At 34.8% G+C, this 25888-nt stretch overlaps 2 protein-coding genes across 2 annotated transcripts in view; both read left to right on the forward strand.

Moving 5' to 3' along the window:
• The window catches only part of TTPA (alpha tocopherol transfer protein), a 40734-nt gene extending 17684 nt beyond the window's left edge, over positions 1–23050 (forward strand). Inside the window, exons 2-5 of the mRNA XM_003759744.4 lie at positions 7936–8089; positions 18738–18931; positions 20446–20556; positions 22806–23050. Of these exons, the coding sequence (XP_003759792.1) occupies positions 7936–8089; positions 18738–18931; positions 20446–20556; positions 22806–22979 (633 nt within the window). The 3' untranslated portion in view covers positions 22980–23050. The remainder of the gene's footprint in view (positions 1–7935; positions 8090–18737; positions 18932–20445; positions 20557–22805) is intronic.
• The window catches only part of GGH (gamma-glutamyl hydrolase), a 39992-nt gene continuing 37099 nt past the window's right edge, over positions 22996–25888 (forward strand). The window contains exon 1 of the mRNA XM_023495993.2: positions 22996–23045. The gene's annotated coding sequence lies outside the window, so the exon portion shown is untranslated. The remainder of the gene's footprint in view (positions 23046–25888) is intronic.

Consider the following 25888-nt stretch of genomic DNA (forward strand, 5'->3'; position numbering starts at 1 on the left):
AGAGATGATCCACATGATCAGTAGACCTGAACCACTTCCACCATGTTTGTTTTCTACAGTCTTGACAAGGAACTTCCATTACATACCATCTCAACTCTCCTGGAAACAGGCTCTCAAATGTCTCCATTTGGAAAGTAATAAATGTTTTGTTTTTGTTTCAGACCCTATTAGATATTGAATCCAGCATCAACATCAAATCTGAAGTCAAGAAGTAGACTAGAATAATGGGTAAGCAAAAGAGAATCCAACTATGCTGAGCTATTTTGGTAGTAGGGAAGCTTAAGACAAACTCAGGTAAAAAAATGATTCCAAAAATCTCTCCAAATAAAGCCTATGAGAAAAAAAAAAAAAAAAAACAAAAACAAAAAATTCTGAGAATTCTTAGAAAAGATGAAGAGTTTAAGAAAAAAAATATAAATAAGAATGCTTAAGGAAAAAAATTTGAAAAGAAATAAGTGGTATGGAAGAAAGAATTGGGAAGAAAATTAATAGTTTGGTACCAGATTTGGTAGAAAATGTTGCCTAAGAAACAAACTCTTTGAAAATCAGAATGGACCAAATAGAAGCCGATGACTATATGAAGCAACAAGAAATATTAAGATAAATCTAAGAAGCTGGAAAAAAAGAAGAAAATGTAAGACAGAATAGCAAAAATAACTGACCTGAAAAGCAGTGAGAAGAAAATTAAGAATCATTGAATTATCTGAACATGTTAACAGCAACAAGAGCCTACACATCTTACTTCAATAAATCTTAGAAAACTATCCAAATCAGAGGACAAAATGGAAATAGAAAGAAACACCCCCCCAACTCTCTGAAAGAAACCCCATGCTTGAGTTCTGCTTTTCAGAGTCTTCACCTTTCCCTTCTCTCTCTTCCCCTTTCCCTTTTCATTTTTCATCATCCATCCTTCTATCCTCTCTCCTCCCTCTGTTCCCTACCCTAGATGATGCAGTGGTGGAGATGGCCATGTACCAATGATGATAATAAACTTCTGAAAAATATGAACGAGTTGACTAGATTGAAGTACCTAGAAATAAAAGATATTATACTAAATATAAGTAGAAACCTTAAAGACAACTAAGAAATATGCAACATTTTAGCCATATCTGGATGAGATCACTAACTGAGGAGCAAGTGGCAGCTAGGCAGCCTTCAAGTTGAATGTATATTCAAAGAATTTAGAAGCAAAGTACAAGATGTTAGAGAGGTGATGAAAGAATTCTTTCTCACAAAGACTTTAACAAAAAGAATGTTTCATAAGGGCTGAAATGCGTGGGGTGGAACTTAGTAAACTTCTATGCTTCACTTCCATAAAAGGCAGCAGTGCTGTTGATCCAAGGAGAATAGGAGTTCCACCTTTGGTTGGATATGTAACTTTGGCCATTCCTTGATGTTTTCCTAAAACTGTGCCCCGAGAATTCTACTTTATCACGCGCTGATTCATTGTGTGTCCCAGATCCAGGCTCAGAAATCAGGATCTACTTTGCCTGGAGCATATGCAAATGAGAGATTCTGCTTCCCTTTCTTCTCCTTTCTCTCCTTCCATCTTTCACTCTTTGTTTTGAATGTGTCCCCCAACTCCCCCAACTTCTAATCTGTTCTTAGACTTAAATAACAAATGCCAATTTATGATCCTAAAAAAAAGGAAAGAAGGAAGACAGACAGAAAAAGAAAGAAAGGAAGGAAGGAAGGGAGAAAAAAGAAAAAAACAAGAAAGGAAGAAAGAACTCCTAAAATAAAAATTCCTAGGAACATCATAGCCAAAATGCAAAGTTTCAGGTCAAAGAAAAGAAAAAAAACTTCAGGAAGTTTCTTCCGGGAAGAATTCAAGGTGAAGGAGCTCCAAGGAGTATCACATATGATTTAGCAACCACCATGATAAAGAGCAGAGAACTCGGAATATATTTCATTCTTCAAAGGATATGGGTTTACAGCCAAGAATAACTAAGACAACAAAATTAAGTGTAATGCTACTGGGAGGAAATTGGATCTTTAATGAAAAAGAGGACTTCTACGCATTCCTGACATAAAGACTAGAGCTTTGGAGAATAAACACAGGAGTGGAGAAAAAAAAACATAAAAAGGTAAACTTGAATGCAAAATGATAAAAAACTAAACAAGGATAGACCGATTATATTTAAATATGGAGAGATGGTATGTATGTTCCCTTGGACTCTATCATATTAGGAGTCTTAGAGGGAATCCAATTAGATAATGCCTGTTGTTGATTCTGTTATGTTTAGATGATCTTAAGACAAGAATAAAAAGAGATAAAAAGTAGAGGAATACACTATGAAAGAAGGGAAAGGAAAGTTAGTGAAAATTTTAATCTAGGTATACAAGTAGACATCTATACAAATAAGGAAGAGCAGGTGGGCTGGAGTAGCCAACACTTGAATCTCACAGGGATACATTTCATTTAGAAGGGGATGGAAAGAAAAAGGGAGGAGATTGTAAAAAAGGAGAATCTGAGGGAATTCCTGTAATTGGAAAAGGGATCAATAGGGTTTGGTATATGGACATGATGGAATATTATTATACTGAACTCTTACTGTAATGACCAATCAAATTGCAGAGGACTAGTGATAAAGTGTGCTGCCTGCCTCTTGTAAGAGAGGTAGGAGTTTGATAGTACAATTTTTTTAGTTGAGGGGAAGAGGATTCTCATGGGAGGGCAGGAAGGTGAATTTGGACTGATTAAAACAAAAAAAAAAAAATTAAATAAAAATTTTTTTTCTCCTAACCATACCTGCGATAGGTCTCTCCTTCCTCTCTCTGCTAATATTTTAAAGTAAGCTATTATTATTTTGCTTCTTACATCATTGTAGCATTCCATATATGCCTCCTTCTTCCTTTCCTCCCCTTTCCCGCAGAGAGCCATCACATCCATATGACAATTAATATATCTTGAAGATGGATGAAAAAAAGCAAACACTGAAAATGTCTAAAAACATGTGCAATGTAAAATCTGTGGACCTCCCACCTCCACAAAGCAGATGGATTGGGGATATCTTCTCATATTGTTTCATTCTAAGTCCTATTTGATCTTTATAGTTTTGTTATATTTACTTTTGATTTGAGAGATGATCTATAAATTCTTTTTGGTCAGGAAGCCTTTTAACATTATTTTTTTAGGTAGAAGAAGCTTTTTTTTTTTTTTTTTTTTAACTTCAGTGTCTTCCTCTGAAGATAAACACAGGTCTTTTCTACTCTTAGAGTAAGCTTCTGTGGTGGGATTCTTTCTTCTTTGCTGGGTTCTCTCTCTCTCTCTCTCTCTCTCTCTCTCTCTCTCTCTCTCTGTCTCTCTCTTTCTTTTAATGAGAATCTTTAGTGTAAGCATCTCTAATCAAGGGCTGGGAAGATGGTGCCTCTAGCTTTAGTTCTTTCTTCAGCTCTCCCTCTGACCTGGGACCCCAAACCAAGAGTCCCCCCCCCACCCAGGTGCCCACAGCTAGGCCCGTCCCTGTCCCACTGCCTCTGTACTTTCAGGTGTGCTGGCTCCTTCTTGCCCAGGGCTGCATCTCAGCAGCACAGCTGGGCTCAGCATTCTTCATCAGCTGAGGTTCCCTCAGTTTTCCCAATTTCAGACCCCTGATTCTACAAGCAGTCCAAGAAGTAAAAGTTTCTGTGGTTCCTGCTGAGGCTCTCCCCAAACCCAGCTATCCCCTGAGGGCCCCACTTGGTGTTTCTGGAGAACTAGCCTAGAGGTGTTTGCACTTCATACAGGTTTGGCCTGAGGGCTTTCTTTGGTTTTCCAGGAAGATCCTTGTTCTGTTCCAATTCTTGGTTTTTCACCATTTTGTGTTTGTCCCAAGGCGCAAATTTGTTCTGTTTATGGGGGAAATCTGGAGAGCTGATCTATTCCACCATCTTCCCAGAATCCTTCCCATTCCTGTTTTTTAAAAATAAATATTATGGCTGCCTTTATGTTTACATATGTTTGCATGCTATAGGTTTAGTCATTTCTATACATTAACTACTCTGAGGTTCCTCTCCTTTTCCCCATTAAAACCTTTCATTAAAAAAAAAAAAAAGTTTAGTTACAACTGATTTCAGTGACTATATTTGCTGATATATGCAACATTCTGTTCCCTTAGTCCCTTGCACTTCTATTCTGAAATTTTCTGCAGTTTTTGACATTTTTGTTCATTTTCTGGGGGTAAGATGATACTTTAGGGTTCTTTTAATTTGCATTTTTATCAATTTTTTAGACTTTAATTTCATAAAATACTTCAATGTTTGAGTCCCACATTTTGGCAAGAACATTGGTGGAGAGAGAACAAAACAAAACTGGAGTTGAAGTAATTTAACTGGGGGTCAAATCCTGTCTCTTCTTATAATTATCTATAGGATCTTGGGCAAGTCATTTTAAAAACCTTTTTCTTCTATAGGTGATTGTTCTTAGCTGTTATCTAAATCTTAACTCATTTCAGGATTTATAGCTGTAGAGTACCATGCCATTTTAAAAATCATGTTCATTTTCCTTGGTTCTATCAATCAATCCACAATCACTTATTAAATGTTTACTATATATATGTAGTATGACATGATGGAGAATGCCAGAGGATTGCAGCTTTGTAGGAAATGAAGAGACTGTCTTAAACAACCCTTCTTCAATGGAGGTTCTTAGAAAATCTTTCATTTTCCAATAAGAGAAAGGAACAGCAGGAGCAGAATGTACCAACAAGGTCCGAATTCCAGGGATGGTGTGAAATTCCAGGATAAAGAGTGTGATGAAACACAGGTTACATCTAATTTTAACATTGATTCATGTCAAAGAAAAATGATTAAAAATGTTTTTTCTGCTTTAGGCATATATCTACCCGAAAGAAGGAGAAATCTAGAGCAGTACAGCCTGATGGAGAATGTATTTCTAATAAACAAAGATTTGCAATGGGAAACGTTTCACTCTTATGGAACATTTTAAACATAGGAATTATGTATCTGCAAGTAGTGCATTTTAGTTAGAGGTTAGAGTTTATGGAAGGGAATAAAGTAAGATAAAGCTAGAAAGGTAATGTCAGATTTGTGGAGAGATTTCAATACTAAATTAAGGAATGTGACTTTTATTCAAGGAACAAAGATCTCAAATAGTAGAATCAAATCTATTCCTGAGTAATATTTATTTGACAATTATGGAGAAATACTGGGGCAAGAAAATTATTTATGGAGCTACTGCAATAATATAAGCATGTGTTATTGAGGATACTAAATAGAGACAGATAGGAATAGAAACAGACAGATAGGAATAGAAACAAGCAGATGGAGGTGAAAGATGCCATTCAGGTGAAATATAGAGATCAAGTCAGCACAGTCTGTTAACTGATAGGAAAGGAAAAATAGAAAGAAGAATCAAAGATAACCCTAAAGTTATGAACCTGGGAAGCAAAATGAAATGTACTACTCACAGAAATAAAGAAAACAGAAAGGGGCAGCATGTTTGATGGAAATTTAATAATTATTTTCATAATTTAATTGCTATTCTTCTGTTGTATCCTCTGCCCCAATAGACTCTAAATGTGTCTTTCTTTAACTGTGTTACTTGTTTGTTAATTCATTAATTTATTTCTTTATTTCTGTTGTCTCTCGTGTTATAAGTTAGCTTATTTAATTGTCTTTGTTCTTCAAAGGACAAAGGCATATGTGAGTTGGATGGGAGGGGAGATACTCAGGGTAAATAGCAATGCTTATTAGGTTAGCTTAAAGTTAGAAATCATATGAATGTATAGTGAGTGCAGCAATGTATTAAATATTTTATTTAGAGGGAGAGATTGAGCTAGGGTCAAAACAGGATCCATGTTACCCCTCAGTAGGTGAATTAGACTCATGTCTCAAAGCATCCAGCAGCGAATGATGGATTCCAGGGATTCTTATAGGACTCCAGCAGTAAGGGGAACAAAGCAGGTTGGGGGAGAGCACTGCTGAGTGGGAACTTCCAGGAATGGATCATCAATTCAGCTCTGACAGGTTAGGGGTAAGGAAGGATCATAAATTCTGATAAGTTGGGGAGGATGTAGGAACCACTGAGTCTGAGATAGGAGATATCCCTACCTATCTCTAAGTAAACCATTTGCATTTTATAGCTCTATGGAATGCTAATGGACAGGGGTCCCAGCCCTAATTTATGTCAGTCCTAATGGTAAGGAAGAGAGTTGCCATCACGGGGACTGAGGCAGAACAATTCAGGGAACTGAGACAGAACAATTAAAGGAAACTGTGGCATAACAGTGTAAAGATAAAGTTGTGACTTTTACATAGGATATGATTTAAATTAGTTTGTGAGCTTCTTAAGGGCAGGGATTGTCTAATCTCTTTTTGTGCCTTCCAGCACTTAGCACAGTGACTGATAGATAGCAGACTTGTAATAAATGTTTACTGATTGATCAGTCATTGACAGCAGTACCTAATTAACTGACTCGAACAATTCTGTCACATTATTTATATAAAGTTGTTGAGGTTTTTTTTTTTGTTGTTGTTTATCAGAATAATCTATATGAACATAAAAGGCATCCACAATGAGGATATCAGAGGGGAATTAGCAAATTTAAATCATATTCCATGTAAAATCACATCTTTATTATTACACAATTGATTGAAAGGCTTTTTAAAGCTTTATACTCTTAGGATTACTTTGTCTGCTAGACTTCTGAGTCTCTTGTCCAGCTGTGCTTGAACTTTTTTTTTTCCCTTTTGCCAAACATCACAGTGTCATGTTTACTCATGTATTGTTTCTTATCAAAGTTTGAGGAGGAAATAAAAGATTTTGGTAGGCATTCATTACCAGCAATATTTTTAAATCCCTTAAAAGTTTACTAAGACTAATTATTGTAAGCTCAAATAACAGATTTAGCCCTTTACAAAGAAAATTCTATTGATTACTTACTCATTTGGATTAGCTAGAGGTTATTTACCATGCTGTTGAATTTATTAGGGATAGAGGAGGGGGGAGGCAGTTAATGAGGAAAGTTAGATACCTGCTAGAGAAATATTTTTCTGAACTCTAATTTCAAAAGTCTCCATCCAAGGATATTATACTTAAAGTTTTTCATGGGACTTAATTGGACTGGGCTGAGGAAGTGTGTTTTGGTTTGGGTTTGGGTTTTATTTTGTATTTCTGAGATTGGAATTGAGAATGTTATGCATATGTTTAGGGAACAGAGAAAAAAAGGAAATGTAGCCATTCTTTGGTGTTTTTGTTACTACCTTAGAAGGTTCATTTTTCCCTCTGTAAGAATGAAAATAAAATCAGCTTTTATTTGGCTTTCAGACAAGCTTAGGTTAGTTATTAGGAGATTAAACAAATCAAATACCTAATTCACAGCAGTTTAAAATATAGGACATTTTGTTCCTCAGCAACAAAATCTTACTGTATATATGTTTTAATTTATTTAACAAAATATGTTACTAGTAAGAAAGAAGTAATAGATATATATTTATCACAGTATCCTTTTGACAAAATTTATGAAATTTTTGAAGGCTTTTAAAAATTCATTTTGCTTTTGTTTCTTATATTCTGCCAAGGAGAAAATACTCTTAGAATAATACCTTATTACTATTTCAAAAGATCTGTGATTTTAAAGATATGGATAAACCCTCTCCCATTGTCTTTCCCAATCCCTTCATGCTTTAGCAGATTGGTTGTTTTTTTTTTCACTTTCAGGTGATGTTTCCATTCAAGCAACAGACAAAAAAAGGAAGTGTCTCAGGCTTGTACACACTTTTCCAACTCAACAGAACCTGTTGAAGCTTGCCCTCTGCTGGCATAATATCCAAAAAACAAAAGAGCAAAAGAAATAACTTGTTTCAAAGGCTTATGTGCTAACTATTGCACAACAGAAACAGATATCTTATTGCATAATTCTTACCTTTTTCAAAATTTTCTAAGTATTTTCTATTTACTAAAGGTCATCTGAAGGTACACTTTCTTTTCAGTTAATGAAAAACTATCACAAATGGAGAGAGGAATGTCCTGAAATAACTGCAGATCTCCGTCCTACAACTATCCTTGGCCTTTTGAATTCTGGTTACCATGGGGTCCTGAGATCCAGGGACCCAACTGGAAGCAGAGTTCTTATTTATAGAATTGGTAAGTAATAAAATAGAACATCATCAACATTAATTTTTTCTGAAAGCATAAAAGAGCATCTTGCCTTTAGTCTTATAATATTAACAGGGATTCAGAAATTCACTATGATTCTGAAAATTGAGAATATAAAGGCTGCTTTCATCATTATGTCAATAGGTCAAGAACCTGTGATTTCAACTTTCAATGTTACCCACCATAAACAGCATCAATTTTAAGACATATAGAGGAAAGAAGGAAAAATAAAAGAGGAGGAGATATAAAAGGTCCTAAGAAAGAAGATGAAAGAAAAGGTAGAAGCAGACATCTAGAAGTTTACAAGTAGTTAATAAGAAATCAAACAATAACAGAATATTTAGAATATAATTTTTAGAGGCAAAGAACAAAGTAGTGGACGGCTTTGGGAAGTGCATTGGTATAGGGGGTAACCCATGTGGGTTAAACCCACAGTGTTTTTTAGTGGCACTTTTAAGAGTTCTCACAACATACACCTTGGCTAAATTCCTCAAATTGGACCTGTATTCAAATCCTTGCAGTACTACTTACTACATCTTTGATCTCAAGCAACATGTTTCACTTCTCTGGGGCTCAGTTTCTTCATCTGTAAAATGAAGGATTGGGATAGATGGCTTCTACAACTCTTTCCAGCTCTAAATCTACAATCTTATACTCTTTATCTTTACTTCATCTGCTTTTCCTATTCTCTATTTCATTTTTCTTTTTACTGCTTGCCTTTGCTATCTGTCTTTGTTTCTCTCCTCTCGCTCCTTCCCTTCTTTTTCTCTTCTCATCCCCTCATCCCCTCTCCTTCCCCCTCCTTTTTTTCCCCCTTTTCTCCCTTTTTCTCTTCTATTTCTTCTCCCTTCTGACAGTTCAAAGGCCAAAAGAAATTTATGGGAAAAACCTTTATCATTTCTTGTGATGTGTAGGTTGGTACCTTATAACTGGCTTTCTTTTTCCTAATAGTTGTGCATAGTTGAAACCAAACTGGGAAGACAGAATTTACCTTCACTTTTCTTGAGGCTCCCTCTGAAGGTCTAACTCAGAAAATCCTAGAATTGGAAAGGAGTTTACCAATTACCTTTATGGTCCACATTTCATTCTAGGGCAATAAAAATAATTCTTGTATCAACCCCGAAAATTAATCACCCAACTTCTACTTCAGTACCACCAGTGATAGGGTACTTATTATTTTATGAAATAGCATATCTCATTTTCAAAGTCACTTGTTAAGAAATCCTTTCTTAAATTGAACTAAAATGTTCAACGTTGCAGTTTCTATTTACTCATTGGTCCTAGTTTTCCCTTTTGAATGAGTCAGAAATAATCGATTCTCCCCTTTTTTGCCTGGTAAAAGCACTTCAAATACTTGGAAGGGAGCTATCATGTGTCTCTGAAGTTTGTTCCCTAGGTTAAATGCCCCTAATTTGTTTAACCCATTCTCATATGATAAGGCTTCATATTGCCTCAGCATCATAACCATTACTTCTAAAGCATTGCAGCTCCTTTCTTGTTGGTATTCAGAACTGAGTACAATATTTCAGGTATCTGACTTTTATGGTATACAGTGAGACTTTTAAGTCAGTGTAAGATTCCATTAGTTTTTTAGGTAATCACATTATATGATTAATTCACATGAGTTGATAATTAAATGCCATCTTATACATGCAATGCAGTCCAAGCACTTTGACCCTATTCTATACCTTGAATCCATCCCTTTCTTTTAAGAAGTGACTCAAGGAACTTTTTTGGATCATGGAATGTCTTTACATCTTCCAAATAATCAGTGACAGTGAAGAGTTTCTAAAAGGAAAAAAAAACCCTTTGTTATAAAAAGAAATAAGTAAAGGTATCAAGAGAGGTAGAAAATTCTAATCTGCCACAGAATAGAAGAGAGGAAGAAGGGAAGAATACATTTGAAAAAAGGAAAAAAAAACATAAATTGAGTCTCTTCTTGAAGAGGAGGAAACTGGTAAGGTAAATTCACAGATACTGTCAGCTTTAAGAAGTTGGTGTCTGGGAATGGATTTGGTTTCAGGATAAGGCTTAAAATTTGGACTAACAGACTCCTAGCTAGAGATGGTGTATACCTGACAAAGGCTACTAAGAATATATTTTGCTTGCACATATGTGGGAGACTTTCATATTCCCCTTCATTTTTCCACTACTTTTCAGGGTTACCTTTATTAGAACATATTTATTGCTTTGTATATAATCAGCATTTAGCAATGTCTGTTAGTAATTTTTTTTTTAAGTAAAACATTTCCTTTTATCCATTCTATTCTTAACATGAATAGACTTTGAAATCATGGTTCTCTAATTTTTTAACTATTTGCACAGTTTTTATTTTCTGAACATATGTTCACAAAGACCCATGCTAAAGAATTTTGATCTGTTTCCCTGTAGCTCTGTCATAAGTGGCTCAACTATTCATTATTAATAAAATGTTAAATAAATGTAATGCCCCTCAGAAAAATTCCTATTCCAATGAATTATAATATACATTGAACAGAGGATTACCAAGGTTATGTTACTGGCATCTATTCTCTAATGTATGCTATTAAGAATAAAGCCTTTAAGTATTATCTTGAAAAATAAAAGAACATATTTGTCTGGTATCTTGTAAATCTCATCAAAGGAGCTTTAAGCTAAAATGGTTAAGGGGGAAGGACTAAACTGCTTTTTGTTTTATCTCTTCCAAGCTATATCTTATAAAGTGTAGATACAAAGAAGGGAGAAAAGATATTGAAGCACCCAGAATTTCACAAGGGCAAATATAAGACCAAGAAATAGTGAGTAGCAAAATTCATGGCCTTAAAGATCTACATGCAAATAAAGGTGACTTTGATATCTGAACACAAGCAATTGTATTTGACTTCATAAACATCAATAAGACTTGGTGGGATGAAACCCATGACTACAATTTGGTTCTGGATGAGTGTATCTTATTTAAAGTAAACAGGATTAGGTTAAAAAAAAAAGTAGAGGAGAATGGAATAGTATTGTGTATGTATTAATGAAAAATAATCATATGAGGAAATTCAGGAATCAGAAATCATAAGGATGGTGAAAAGCCTTTGGATGAAGATCAATGGAATATTTCATTTTGTCTTAAGAGTATATTATAGAACATCTGGGAAAAAAAGGGTAACAAGCTAGGTATTTATGCAGTTGACCATAAACTTGTTATTGAAATACGATATAATAGTAATAAAGGATTTAATTTACTCAATATATGTGTTGAAATTCTGTTTCTATCAAAAGCAGAGTAGCTTGTTGAGTTGCCTTAATGATCATTTCAGTTTTCACAAGATGTTGTTAAGTCATGTCTATGTGAAGCCATAGACTTTTGTCTGTGGAGTTTTCTTGACAAAGATGCTAAAGTAGTTTTCCATTTCCTTCCCCAGTGTGCCCCATTTTACAGATGAGGAATTGAGGCAAATAGGGGTTAAGTGACCTTGTCTAGGATCACACAACTAGTAAGTGTTTGAAGACAGTTTTGAATTCAAATCTTCCTGATTTCAAGCACTATCTAGCTTCAAAATTAACTACTCCTTTGGTGATAAATTCTTCAACTTGGAAAGGCTACAAACCAAAACTAAAGAGGAGGGAGTTTTGGTGCTGATATTTTTGTTTGCAGATGATTGTGCACCCAATACAGCCTCTGAAGCTGAGATACAACAAAATTTGGATCAATTCTCTGTTGTTTGTGCTAATTTTGGCCTAATAATACCAAGAAAACACGGGTCCTCCATCATCCAGCATCACACCATCCATATGTAGAACCATCAATTACAGCCAATGGGGAAAATTTGAATGTTGTGGATAAGTTCATTTACCCTGGCAGTATATTTTCTAGGGATGTCCACATTGATAATAGATTGAAATGTGGGACAGGAGAAGTATTAGATTGACTATTAAAATAAAGTTCTACAGAGCTGTTGTACTGACTTCATTGTTATATATCTGTGAGACTTGGATGCTTATATACCAGCATCATGTCAGGAAACTGAATTACCTCCATTTGAATTGTCTTAGAAACATTCTGAAGATCACCCAGCAGAATAAGAAACCATCTTGAACTCAACTGAAAAGTATTTCAGCTCTAGTGTAGGAAGCACAACTCCGTTGAGCTGGCCAAATGTATGCTTGCCAAAAAAGATTATTTTATGAACAACTCCCAGGGCAGACGCTCACAAGGTGGTCAGAAAGAGTAACACAAAGACACTCCCACAGTCTCTCAAGAACTTGAGAATTGATCGTATGACATGGGATACATAGGACCGCCCTCCATGGTGTGCCCTCATCAGAGAAGGCGCTTTATGAGCAAAGCAGAATTGAATTAGCTCAGAAGACACGTGAGGGATGTGCAAAGCTAAAGAAGCCAGCCCACATGTCCATAGGGACTATACCCTGTGGCAGGGTATTCCAAGTTGTATTGATGTGCTCAGCCACAGTCAGACATACTGAAACTCGACTCTAACATAGTGATAACATTTTGGTCTTCTTCAAGGATGAAAGACAACAATGGAACTGGAATGGGAAAGAATGGGACTGCTGTGTCTGAGAATTTGTGATAAAAGAGAGGAAAACTGGGCATAATTTGCTATGTATTTGAGATTTGGGGAGAATAGATTTCAAAGGATCCAAAGGAAAAATTAAATAAAAGACAATGGAAAGAATTCTAGACTATTAGCAGGTAGGAATTTCAAAGACAAACACTTCTTTTAGCTAAAGAGTCTGGCATGTATACAGAACAATAGAATATAGATTTTCAAAAATCTCATATAGAAGATGGGATATTAAAACTATGTATATAAATATAATAGCTTTTATATATATTTATATATAAATATAATAGCTTTAATGTATATAAATATAAAGCTTAAGCTATGTAAATGCATACTCTGTGTTCTATCTGGCTGCAGCTATATCAAAACATCAATTAGTGTGATGGAACCAGACTTGCCCCTTAGGCTTAGTTGGTATTGCTTTTCTTGATCACTCAATAATATGGATGGAAGAAAGAGACTTAGAATATAACAACTAGGAAGACCTTGATCCCCAAACTGGCTGGTGGTATTGAGAAAAATCACCATTCCCTATTGGATATTCTTGTTGTTCAGTCGTGTGCTACCATTTGTGACCCTATTTGGAGTCACATTTGGCAAAGATACTGCAGCTATTTGCCCTTTTCTCTCCCAGCTCTTATTAACAGATGAGGAAACTGAGAAAAGCAGGGTTAAGTGACGAGCACGGTGTCACACAGCTAGTGTCTGAGGTCCCATTTGCTTTCCCAAAGTGCAGTCTTCCTGATTTCGTTGGGCACGCTGCAATATTGCCCATCTAGTGGCCCTTGCTTTATGTATCGATCCGCTTTTGGAATAGGGATAGATTGATTGCTCACCCTTAACCAGGGTGATGTCTGATAAAGACTCAAAGCCTTTGCCAAGAAAGAAGTCTAAATAAAAGAATGATATTGACTCCCTTCTAGAGCCCTGTTCTTGGTTCTAAGAGCTTGGAGCTTGGGGCTGGCAGTCTTTTACTGGGCAGATGAGAAGTTTCAGTCGCCAAAGCTCTGTGGGAAGAAGGCTAGAGAAATTGTGCACTAGTTTCCACACAAGTGTTTCTACCCTTTCTAGAAGAACACGGAGGGGGGAGGAGAGGGAGGAGAGAATCCTATAGACTTTAAGCTAAGACGTTACAGTTGGGCAGATTTTTTCCTTAAATGGAGAGAGCCAGAAGCTGAAAGAAATGGAAGAGTGGGGGTAGGGCAGGGAGAGATGAGACTCTTGGTCTAACATCCAGCACAGCAGCATCCAACCAGGCAGGTCCTTGCCAGCATCTGGAAGCATGATGAAATCACTAGAAAATATCAGTGGGCTAACATTTGAAGCATGGGTTGTTCCTTCATATGCATACCTTGAAAATGCATGTTACACTTGGGTAACCTCTTCCCACAGAAATTGTTTTTCTTCATGGGAAAATGCACCCCAGGTTTATAAGATAATCTATTGCTACCTTTTTTTTTTTTTAACCAGGACATTTTGTTCAATAACTTCTCCTTGACTTAAGTTTGTCTTGTGGCTATTATATGTAAACACATTAATGTGGGCTCCCAAGCAATTTTTTAAGGATACAGATATGAGCTTTATCTTGAAATTGATAGCCATTGCCTAGTGCACCACCCATGAGTTTGGAAGAGGGGAATTGCTCACAGGTGTTAAAGATATCTTGGAGAAAAGAAGTTCAAAGAAAGGATTGGGCTACTTCCAGGGGTAGATGATATCTTTAATTTAACAACAGAGAAAAAGCAGACCTGCCCAGTTCTTATAATTACTTCTGTTTTCTCTGCCAAGGAAAAGGACCTTTGGACTAGAAAGGAAGGAAAAAAGCATTTTGGGGGCTGATAGGGAGTTGATGTCCAAGATGAATAAGATCATAAGAGAGCACCTACTTGACCTTGATGAGTTCAGATCACTTGGCCCAGATGAACTACATCTTCAGGTACTAAAAGAAATGGTGACTGTGATTGATGAACTAGCCTTGGTGATATTTTAAAGTTACTGAAAAATAGAGAGGCACTTGAAGGACTAGAAAAGTTCAAATACTGTTTTAATGGCTTCTCTCTCTCTCTCTCTCTCTCTCTCTCTCTCTCTCTCTCTCTCTCTCATTCTTTCTCTCTCTCTATTTCTGTTTCTCTCTGTCTCTGCCTGTCTGTTTGTCTGTCTTACTCTCTTCAAAAGACCAGAAGCCGAAAATTACAAGCCAAGGTGTTTTACTTTGATTCTTGGCAAAATTCTAGAAAATGTGTTCATTTAGAGATGGTTAATTAATGTCTACAAAGTTAAATAGTAATAATAAAGAGGTAGCATGTCCTCATCAAGAACAGATCATGCAATGTTCACCTTATTTCCTTTTTTTGACAGAACTGACAGAGGAATATCATGTATGCATTTTTATTTTCCATATATTGATTTTACTAAAATATTTTATGAAGTTTTCTCATAATCTTTTTATGAAAGAATTTTAGGAAGTGAACTAAATGATAGTTCAATCACCAAATTTGTTGTTTAGTCATGTCTGACTCTTTATGACCCCATGGACCATAGCACACAATAGGGTATGTGGGATTTTCTTGGCAAAGATAACTAGAGTGATTTGCCATTTCCTTCTGCAGGGGAATAAGGAAAATAGAGGTTTGGTTACTTGCTCAGGGTCACACAGCTAATAAGTATCTGAGGCCAAATTTGAACTTAAGTCTTCTTGATTCCAGGCCCATCTAACTGCCTCACAGTCACCATATTGCTTGAACTCAAAGAATAACCATCGCTGCTTTTACATTGACTTGCAAGAGTTCTCTAATGGAATGCCCAAGGGATTTGTGCTTTTAAACTTTTTTTCAATGTCTTAAATAAATTATTACATAATATAAAAATACATAATAAAGATATTATGTTTATCAAATGTGGTAACAGAAATCTGAAAGGGGTAACTAATATTTGATGACAGAATTAAGGTCTGATAAGATTTGAACAACCTTGAATGTTGGACTGAATCTTGAGGCAGAATGGAATAATGGAAAAGGTACTAACTGGAATCAAGTTCTGGGTTCAATTGTTATGGTGACTGAATCCTTAATAAGCAAGTTGCTTAATCTCCCTGAACCTTAGTTGCCTCATTTATGATGCCTTTTTCTTTCTTTCTTTTTTTTGGGGGGCAAAGCAATTGGGGTTAAATGACTTGCCCAGGGTTAAGTGTCTGAGGCTGGATTTGAACTCAGCTCCTGACTTCAGGGCCACTGCTCTATCTTCTGTGTCATCTACCTTCCCCTCAGTTTCCTCATCTGTAAAATGAGGAAGTTCACTCAGATGGCTTCTCAGAACCTTTCCAGATCTCAATCTATATTACTCTACTCTGACTAAAATGGAAATTAATTGTCAAAAATGTAAAACTTTATACCTGGGTTTGACAAATCAGATTTAGATTTTCAGTATGGGGAAAATATGTCTAGACACCAATTCACCTGGAGATCTAGGAATTAATTCTATAGGAATTAACAACGGACTGTGTGTGATCTTGGGATCTGTTGTTCAGTTGTGTCTGATTCTTTATGTCCCCATTTGGGGTTTTCTTGGCAGAAATACTAGATAGGTTTACCATTTTCTTTTCCAGCTCATTTCACATATAAGAAAACTGAGGTTAAGTGATTTGCCCAGGGTCACACAGCTAGTAAGTATCTGAGGCCAAATTTGAACACAAGAAGGTTCTGACTCCCTGCCTAGTACTCTATCTACTGTGCCATTTAGAGAGGTGTAGATTCCAAGAATAAGGAGAAGATAGACCCACTGTATTCTGACTTAGTCAGAAGCACATCTAGAGTTTGGGGTTTAATTCTGGGTATCAAATTTTAGGAAGAACATTGACAAACTAACAAAAATTCAGAATATTAAAGGATCCTAAGTCATGTCATATGAAGATTGGTCAAAGGAGCTGAGTATTAGCCTGGGAAAAGAAAAGTTTGGGAGGAGGGAGGGAGGGAAACATGATAGCTGTTTATGAAATACATTTGAAAGGCTATCCTGTGGAAGGATTATATTTGTTTTGTTTGGCACTACAGGGCAGAAATAGGATCAATGAGTGGAAATTGCAAAGAAACAAACTAAAGTTTGATTATAAAAAGAAAAATTCCTAAAATTAGACCTATCCAGAAGTGGTAGATGCTGCCTCAGGAAAGAATGTGTCCCCCCTCATTGAAGGTCTTCAAGCACAGGTGGGTATGTTGTAGTGGGGATTTTTTATTTTTTTCAGCATGAGCTGTATTATGAGGCATGAGTTTCTACTTCACATATGTACCCTGACCATGCATGTTACTATGTGAATACTTTTTCTGTAAATAGGGCTTTTGTTCATGGGAGAGTGAGCATTTGTGGTTTTTAAGGACTTTTCCAAATCTGAAATTCTGTAGATGGAATATATACCTAAAAAATTATACTTCAACGTAGTGTGGAAAGAACCTGGATTCTTGAAGGATCTGTCCATGGAAGACAGTTGAAGAGGACCTAGCCAGCTAGATATGCTGCAGGGACAGACCTGGTGATAGACTTTGGTTACATTATGTTTAGAGATGTTTATCACAGAATGATGGCTATTACAGTGTCTGAAGACCATCTACCAACTTTTGTAAGTTTTTTCACAAAATTATTGATCTTTGAAATGTTGAAGCAAATTCTAACAAAAGAATACGTGAAAGAAAAATTTTCTTTTTCTTATCTTATTAGGGTAGAAAACAAATGGGGAACAGTATCTTCCACAAAAAAAAAAAACATTTTTGATTGAAGGAAGAATCAGAAGAAAAGTAATTAAAACACACAAATTAAGTGTTCATTATGAGCCAAGCACTGTGCTAAGTGCTGGGAATGCAAAGAAGGAGGAAAATAAACACTCTCTTCAGGGAGCTCACATTCTAATAGGAAAGGCAATGGGTAAATAAATATACATATGAGATACAGAGTAAATAGGAGATAATCCCTAGGTAAAGGCACTAAAACCTGTTTCAGAACATTTTAATGGGCCAAATGTGAAGGGATGTTTTTTTAAATGATGTACCAAAATTCTCCTACAGACTATTAACTCTATGCCTGCAGCCCTCAAGGTTGAGTATTTTGATTTTACCTCATGCTATACTTACCTTCACTACCAGCTCTGTATGTATTAGGTGTGTGTGTGTACCAGGAGTGTTTTCCTGAGGTCACCAGGGAATCTGGAGATTCAAATCAGGGATCTCAACTAAAACATTACCCAGGCACAGTATGCTAACTTCTATTCATCTAGTCCTTTTCACCTTTGCCATTGTTGCAGTAAATATGTTCCTTACAATCTGAAGGATAGTATTAGAAGGTAAATTGGTTTTTCTATTATTATTGAAATTTTTACTTGCTAATAACTTAGCTTTCTTTTAAGTGCAAAAGCCTGCGAGCTTGAGCTGACATTTATGAAATATCTTCAGGATTGAAATAAAGGTACTATTCCTGTGGTCCGCTGTTGATGCAATATGCTCCACTCCTCTATGGAACCTTACCCATGAATCCTGCTAAGCTATTCACAAATTAGTCTGTCAGTAAATATTTAAGTGCCTGCTATGTGCTAGGCATTGTGCTAAATACGGGGGAGAAAAAGAAATTCAAAAACAGTCTCTATTCTCAAAGAGTTCAAAGTTTAAAGGGGAAGGACAACGTGAAAAGAGCTATATATAACAAGATCTGGCCAGAATAAATTGGTGAGAATTATCAGTGAAAAGGCACTAGCAATAAGGAGGACTGGGAAATGTTTATTTCAGAAAATGGGATTTTTTTCTAGGATTTGAAAGAAGCAGGAAGACAGAAAAAGAGGGGAAAACATTCCAAGGATTTGGAATAGCCAGGGCCAATGCCTGGAGCTAGGAGAGGGAATGTTTTGTCTGAGGAACAAAAGGAGGCCAGTGTTAGTAACATAAGATACCTTGCATAGGCTTATCATCTTTGTGCTTATTTTAGCTTATCCTTTCTGCCTGCATCTTTTCTTGGTAGTTGTCTTTGAAAAACTTGTTCAACATCTTTTTGGCGTGTGATTTAAGACCTCCTTAGTTCTATCATATATGTTTTATTTTCAGCACATTGGGACCCAAAAGTTTTCACAGCTTATGATGTATTTCGTGTAAGTCTTATCACATCAGAGCTCATTGTTAAGGAAGTAGATACACAACGGAATGGAATTAAAGCTATCTTTGATCTGGAAGGATGGCAGTTTTCTCATGCCTTTCAAATCAGTCCATCTGTTTCCAAGAAGATTGCTGCTGTGCTAACAGTAAGTTTAATCCAAAATTTTAAATTTTAGGTATTGGATTTCACATTTAGTGACATTTGTGACTAACCTTGGGCTGAATTTAGTAGAAGGCAAGTTTAAAAATGGCCTCTTTTAAGAAAAGTAAATGAATACTATAGTTACTATTATCTCTATTTTACAGATAGGAAAACCCAGACTTAAAGAGGTTAGGTTTACTCTAGTCACTACGCTATATTGATCCAAACAAATAAAAAATGGCCTTTTTTTTTCAGAATCTGCTTACTCTATCTAGTAATTATTTCATATATAATGAAGTGAAATAAAGTGAATTGGGAAGCTTTAACCATTGGTGCAATATATTCAATCAAGTCATTTGTCTTGACCTTAACTGAAGCTTATGTGTAGCACAAAAGCCCAGACTATGAGCTTTCACCCCCTGGATCTTTAAAATATTCTTACACTTACTTCATTAAGGTTTGTAAATTTTGTGCCATATAAATGAGTCCCAAGAAAACAATGGATGATTCTGTAAAATCAAAAGAAATCAACATATACAAAGATGCACATAATAACTCAAACATCATAACTTTAAGAAAAACTGTTTAGTAGGCTATGGACAGGATCATTTCTTTCATATTTGGAACCTAGCACATTGGCACAAGAGGCACTGAATATTTGTGGAATTAGTAGATTGGGGCAATTACATGGTGCAGTGGATGGAGTACCATCCTTGAAATCAAGAGGATTTAAGTTCAAATCCAGCCTCAGACACTTAACACTTACTATATGTGTGACCCTAGACAAATCACTTAACCCAATTGCCTCTCTAAAAAAAAAAAGTCAAAAGCTGATTTGAGGGATACATATTATAAAGTATGTGCATATGTATGTCAGATTTGAAAATCTGGTGCTAATACTTTATTTAATTATTGTTATTCAGTTTTTCAGTTGGTCTAATTCTACATAACTGCATAGACTTCTGCCTATGGGGGTTTCTTGCTAAAGATACTAGAGTGGTTTACCATTTCCTTCTCCAGTGGATTAAGACAAAATAATGAGAGCAAAAAAAGAATAAATGACTAGTTCAGGATCACACAACTAGTAAATGTCTGAGACCAAATTTGAATTCAGTTTTTCCGACCCTAGGCCCTGGGTTCTTTTTACTGCATTACTTGCCTGCCCCGTTCATGCCAATGTCCAAAATGAGTAATGACAAACTTTGTCCAAACTAATTATAAGCTGTGTATATAATTGGTGTGAGGGGAAGTTTTATTACTTATCCATGTAGATTTTATGATTCCCCCCCAAGTTGAACTGGATACTCTTAATTCCTTGCCTGTGTATTTGCTTATTTTTATCTGTAAATCAAACTTTTATAATGAATGAACCTTTTTTAAAAAAAATTGTAGCTCTGATTTGGCTTTGGATATAATGTATTTACTAAAACCATACTTCACTTGTAACTTATTTGTAATAAAATTGTGTTAATATTTATTTTTTGCTTTTTTGCTGACGCATTTAAATTTTTTTTAAAGGACTCTTTTCCCTTAAAAGTTCGTGGTATCCATTTGATAAATGAGCCTATAATCTTCCATACTGTCTTTTCTCTGATTAAACCTTTTCTGACTGAAAAAATTAAGCAACGGGTGAGTAATATTTTAGAATTTTTTTTTGGTGATATGCAAGTTATGGTTTTTCATAGTCTCTGTAAGGATTTTAGGCACCTAGATTATACTGTGTTGAAACTGAAGTCACTTAACAACTCCCTCAGATTTGGTGTATTTATCCATAAAATGAGGGTAACTAATATAACATCTTTGCTGTAAAAATCAGATTTGTTGTAAATTCCAGAATGAGATGATATGTAGAAAGTGCTTTGTAAACATTGTAAACATTGACATTTTATATAGCTATCAGTTTTATAATTAATAAATATATTGAAGTCAGCTAATGTTGATTTTTCATAAACATTAGAAGGCAGTGATGAGTTATATCTGTCTCATTTGCAGAAAAGAAGGAAAATCTTAGCAGTTCAACAAACAGACAAAAATAGAATTAAATATACTGATTGTAGAAAATTAGAAGAAAAAAATTGAGAAAAATCTTTGTCATAAACTTAAAAAAATTAGTTATCTGGTCACTAAAAAAAGTCAGTGATCTGGTTTAAAATTTTTTTAAAGTGATAAAGAGGCCTGATTCCAGGGAAGATAAGGTGAAATTTCACCTTATCAAAGGCCATTGTCTCCAGGGCAGAGTTCAAAGGTGAGGAGGTCAAAGAAGGCCAAAATACAGTCAAAATGGTTAGTGATAGGAAAGCCTGGATTCCTACATGATTAGGCAGTTCAATATCCAAAAAATTCTTAGTGGTCATAGCTGCTTTTAAAAAACCTCTAAAATACCTTTGCAATCATAATTACATTGTTTTGGAACTAAAACCAGAAATTATTTAGTACTACTTCCTCCTTTTACTGATGAGGAAAATGAGGTGCAGGATAATTAAGTAATTTGCTATTAGTTAGTGGCAAGTAAGAGCAAAGCTGAATTCCAAGCCAAGTCCTATTCTTTCTTTCTGAAAGAATTCAGTTCTATTCTTCCCATTGCACTAGAAAGATGTATAGTAATATAACTTAATATTATGCTGTCCTATGTTCAGATGTTAAATTGGAATTTAACTGCCATAACATTGGAAGGTGATGTCTTATAGGATACTCAGCATTTCGATGTTTAAAAATATTCATTGTAATTTCCTAAAATCCTTCTTTCTGAAATTATATATATATATATATATATTTTTTTTTTGGGGGGGGGGGAACTGGGAAGTAATTATTTACTATCATATTTGTAATTTTTTATATACCTGAAGATCATTATATAGTCTTAATGAGCTAAAGCTGAGCAGAATAAAAGCCCCCAAAAGATGGTTAATCAAAGAAAATATCCCAGTGGGTAAAAACTGCTATGAAAGACTCAAAATAGGAAGGAAAAATAACAACTAGTTTTCTGTCTCTGAGTCATTCAACAATATCCCTGTTAGTTTTCTTAGGCCTTCCTGAGCCAACTTCTACCAATCAATCTGATTTTTAATATTTAAAAATGATTTAAGAACACAGAGAACTGGTCAATATGTTTGAGATTTGAGGAGAAGATTATTCTTACAATTAAATTAACCTGGCATTGGATTTTCAGTTCTTTCATAATAATATTTTTAATACCCAAGATGAATTTTGAAGATTTATAAAATTGAGGGATTTCAGATTTTTAACCAGTGATGATATTTTTCTCTTCCTTTCTAATTGACTCTAAGGATTAAAGGTACAAAAACATTATTTTCCGCACAATATAGCTAAAATGTGTGCATACTATTTGCATGAACTTGCATGATTACAATTATTTATGATCATCCTTCAATAGTTACTTTGCTAAGAATCACTTGTATATCAGAAAGTGAAATTCAGAAAATGTTGAATTTTAGAGTATCTTTTCTTTTTTTTTTTTTTTTAGAAGGGAAAAGGTTCCTCCTCAACCTATCTATTCCCTTTCCCCCAAATTATAACCTTGAAAATGGTTGTAGGAATTCCAGAGTTGGTATTACTAATGAATGTTCATGTGTTTCAAACTTAGCTTCAGTAAAGATTGATGTCAGAGTCAAAGTAGGTTCAAAATTGAGTGTTGTAACATTCTGTATTGATACTGATATATATTTTAAAAAAATAGAAAATGAGTAAAGATGCATTCCTTAATATAATATGATATCCAAACTCAATTTCATATATTTCAATGTTAAAGCATTCTTGTCCTACATTGTAGACTTTCAGATGGAAATAGGCGTTTATGTATTTCTTATATGTTGAAAAAAGAGGAGAAAGACATTTTCTAAAACTACTGTTTCTTTCAGATTCATATGCATGGAAGCAATTATAAAGAAAGCTTATCCCAGCATTTTCCAGATATTCTACCCCTAGAGTATGGTGGTGAAACATGTTCCATGGAGGACCTTTGCCAAGAGTGGAGAGATTTTATAATGAACTCTGAAGATTATCTTCTTAGCATTTCTCAAGATGTTCAATAATACCGTATCTTAAGAGAAACTATAGGAGAGGCTTTACTAATTCAAATCCTGGGGAATTTCTTCATGGTAATTATTTGAAATAATAATTTCTACCAAATGCAGTTTTTGAAAATGTGAAGTTTAGAATGTGAAAGTTTTTTTAGTGAAGACAGATAGTAATGTCCATTTTTGAATTTTTTAAACTGAATTTTCTATTAATTTTTAGAAAATTACATAATTGTTAGACCTCAGGAAATATTAAGAGAAATTATTGCACATTATTCTTGAGTAAGTTATGTCAATGTTAGATGTGACAAGGCTGATCTTTATTGCAGGCAAATACGTCGTTGGAATATACTTCAAAGAAATATTCCTGTAGTTACTGAAACAACATAAAATCAAATCCCAATTCCACAGAATTTATAAAGAAGTTCAACAATAGGAAAAAAGTAATGACAAACTAACCTATGAGAGTACAGTCCAAATAGTTTGGTTGTAGAAATCCAACTAAGTTTGGAATCTGACTTTTGATGTGTGAAGTTATTTCCTCAGCCCAGAAAGATAAGGAAATGAAAGGAGGAATTCATCTCAGGGAAATTGTATTTCAGATGTGTTGCACATTGAAACACTTTAGCTGAAGCATGACAGAATGTTATATACTCATTCACATCATTTATGAACTTATGTGGAGCTGTTCACATTGCTAATGAAAAAGAAAAAAAGTGGAAATGTTTCATGTATAGCTAATTGTGTGTGTGTGTGTGTGTGTGTGTGTGTGTGTGTCCCTACCTGCATCAGGCTTTAATTAATTTTGACTTTTGGATGAGTTAATATTTTTAGTTAATACAGAAGCACAAGAATTTGGAAATAGTGTCCATTTCTCTTATATAAATTAGTCTTAACAAAAGTACGATATTATTATAAAAGTAATATTAAACAATAGAGGAAGTGATCATATTGTTTTATTATAATTGGGGAGCAGTTTGGCATAGTGGGGGCACAAGCATTGCATGTGGAATCAGAAGATCTAAGTTCAGATCTGAACTCTTACCAGTTGTGAAATTAAGAGCTTAGCCCACAATTCCAAAGCCTTTTTTTTTTTCAGTTTTACTGTAAATCTTGTGATCATAGAAATGCCACTTAAATAGAATTTTTAGTGTTTTTTTTTTAATTGTAGCAATTGAGCAATTAGATTAGAAAGCTCTAGAAATGTTAATCAGGCTTCTGAAAAATAATTTCAGGTAATTAAGATGTACTATTTCCACCATTCCTGCTGTGCAAGAATACCTCAAAAGAAGAGAACAACTCAGCCCTCTTATTTAATATAAATTTCAATCTATAATATAAAGTTCTATATTTGGTATTTTTTTACTTATTTGTATCTTTAATTTGAAAATTTTGGAGCTTTCTTTGGGTTTTGGAGATGTCTTTTCATAAAATCAGAGTATGGAAGTCCATCCAAGCTTATGTTCATTATTGATCCATCTCATTCTCTGCTGTCTCCTTCCTCCTTTTGTCTTCAATCTTTCCTAGCATTAGAATTTTTCCCAATGAGTCCAGCTCTCTCACTGTGTGGCCAAAGTACTTAAGTTTCAGCTTCAGTACTATTTTAATAAATAATATGAATTAATTTCTTTTAGTATTCACAGATTTGATCTTCTTGCTGTCCAAGGGACTCTCAAAAGTCGTTTCTAGCATCAGAATTGAAAATTCTGAAAGCTTCAGATTTCACTTCAAAAATCAGAAGAAATCACCTTCTGATTTCATTATCTTTTATCATTTTAAAATTGCCTATGAGATTTTCTTGGCAAAAGTACTAGAGTGACCCAATTGCTTCATTCTTGCCACCTCTTCAAAATTTCTTCTACTTCTGTTAAATCTCTACTATTTTTGCCTTTTACCACGACCATTTTTGAATGAAGTGTTCTGTTGTTATCTCTAATTTTGCTAAAGAGATCTCTTGCTTGTCTTTCCCATTCTTTTACTTTCTTCTGTTTCTTTCATTGCTCATTTAAGAAAATCACTCTTTGCTATTCTCTGGAATTCTGCACTCAGTTGGGTATATCTTTTTCTTTCTTCTTACTCTTTTGGTTTTCTTCTTTGCTCAACTTTTTCTAAGGCTTCATCAAACATCTATTTTGCTTTTCTTTTGGAGGGATTTTTGTTGTTGTTGTTGTTGCCTCCTATATAATATTGTGAAGCTCTGTCCATAGTTCTTTAGGCACTTTAGTAGCAGAATCAAATCCCTTAAATATATTCATCACCTACATTTCATATTTATAAGAGAATTACTTAGGTCATACCTTTACAGTCTGATGGTTCCCCCCCCTTTTTTTTTTTTTTTGCAATTTATGTCTAAATTTTTTAATAAGAAGCTTATATTCTGAACCACAATCAGCACCAGGTCTTGTTTTAACTGACTACATGGACCTTTTTTCCACCTTTAGTTGAAAAGTATAGTGAATCTAATTTCATTATAGACTATCTGATAATGTTCATGTGTACAATAACCTATTGGGTTGTTGAAAAAAAATTATTTGCTATCTCCATTGAGTTATCTTGACAAAAGTGTATTAGTCTTTGCCCTGCTTCATTTTGTGCTTCAGGGCTAAGCCAATCCATTATTTCAATTATCTTTTGATTTCCTACTTTACAATTCCAATGCCCTATAATGAATATCATGTCTTTTTTTGGCATTATTTCTAGAAGATGTTATGGATTTTCATAGAACTGAGCAACTTTGGTCTCTTTAGCATCAATGGTTGGAACAGAGACTTGTATTCTTGTGATGTTCAGTGGTTTTTCTTGGATTTGAAGAGATATCTTTCTATCATTTTTGAGATTATACCTCACCCTAGTATTGCTTTTTTCATCATTTTACTATGAGGACTATTCCATTTCTTCTAAAGGATTCTTGCTTACATTAATGT

The sequence above is a fragment of the Sarcophilus harrisii genome, chromosome 1, assembly GCF_902635505.1.
Source record: "Sarcophilus harrisii chromosome 1, mSarHar1.11, whole genome shotgun sequence".
Classification (NCBI taxonomy): domain Eukaryota; kingdom Metazoa; phylum Chordata; class Mammalia; order Dasyuromorphia; family Dasyuridae; genus Sarcophilus; species Sarcophilus harrisii.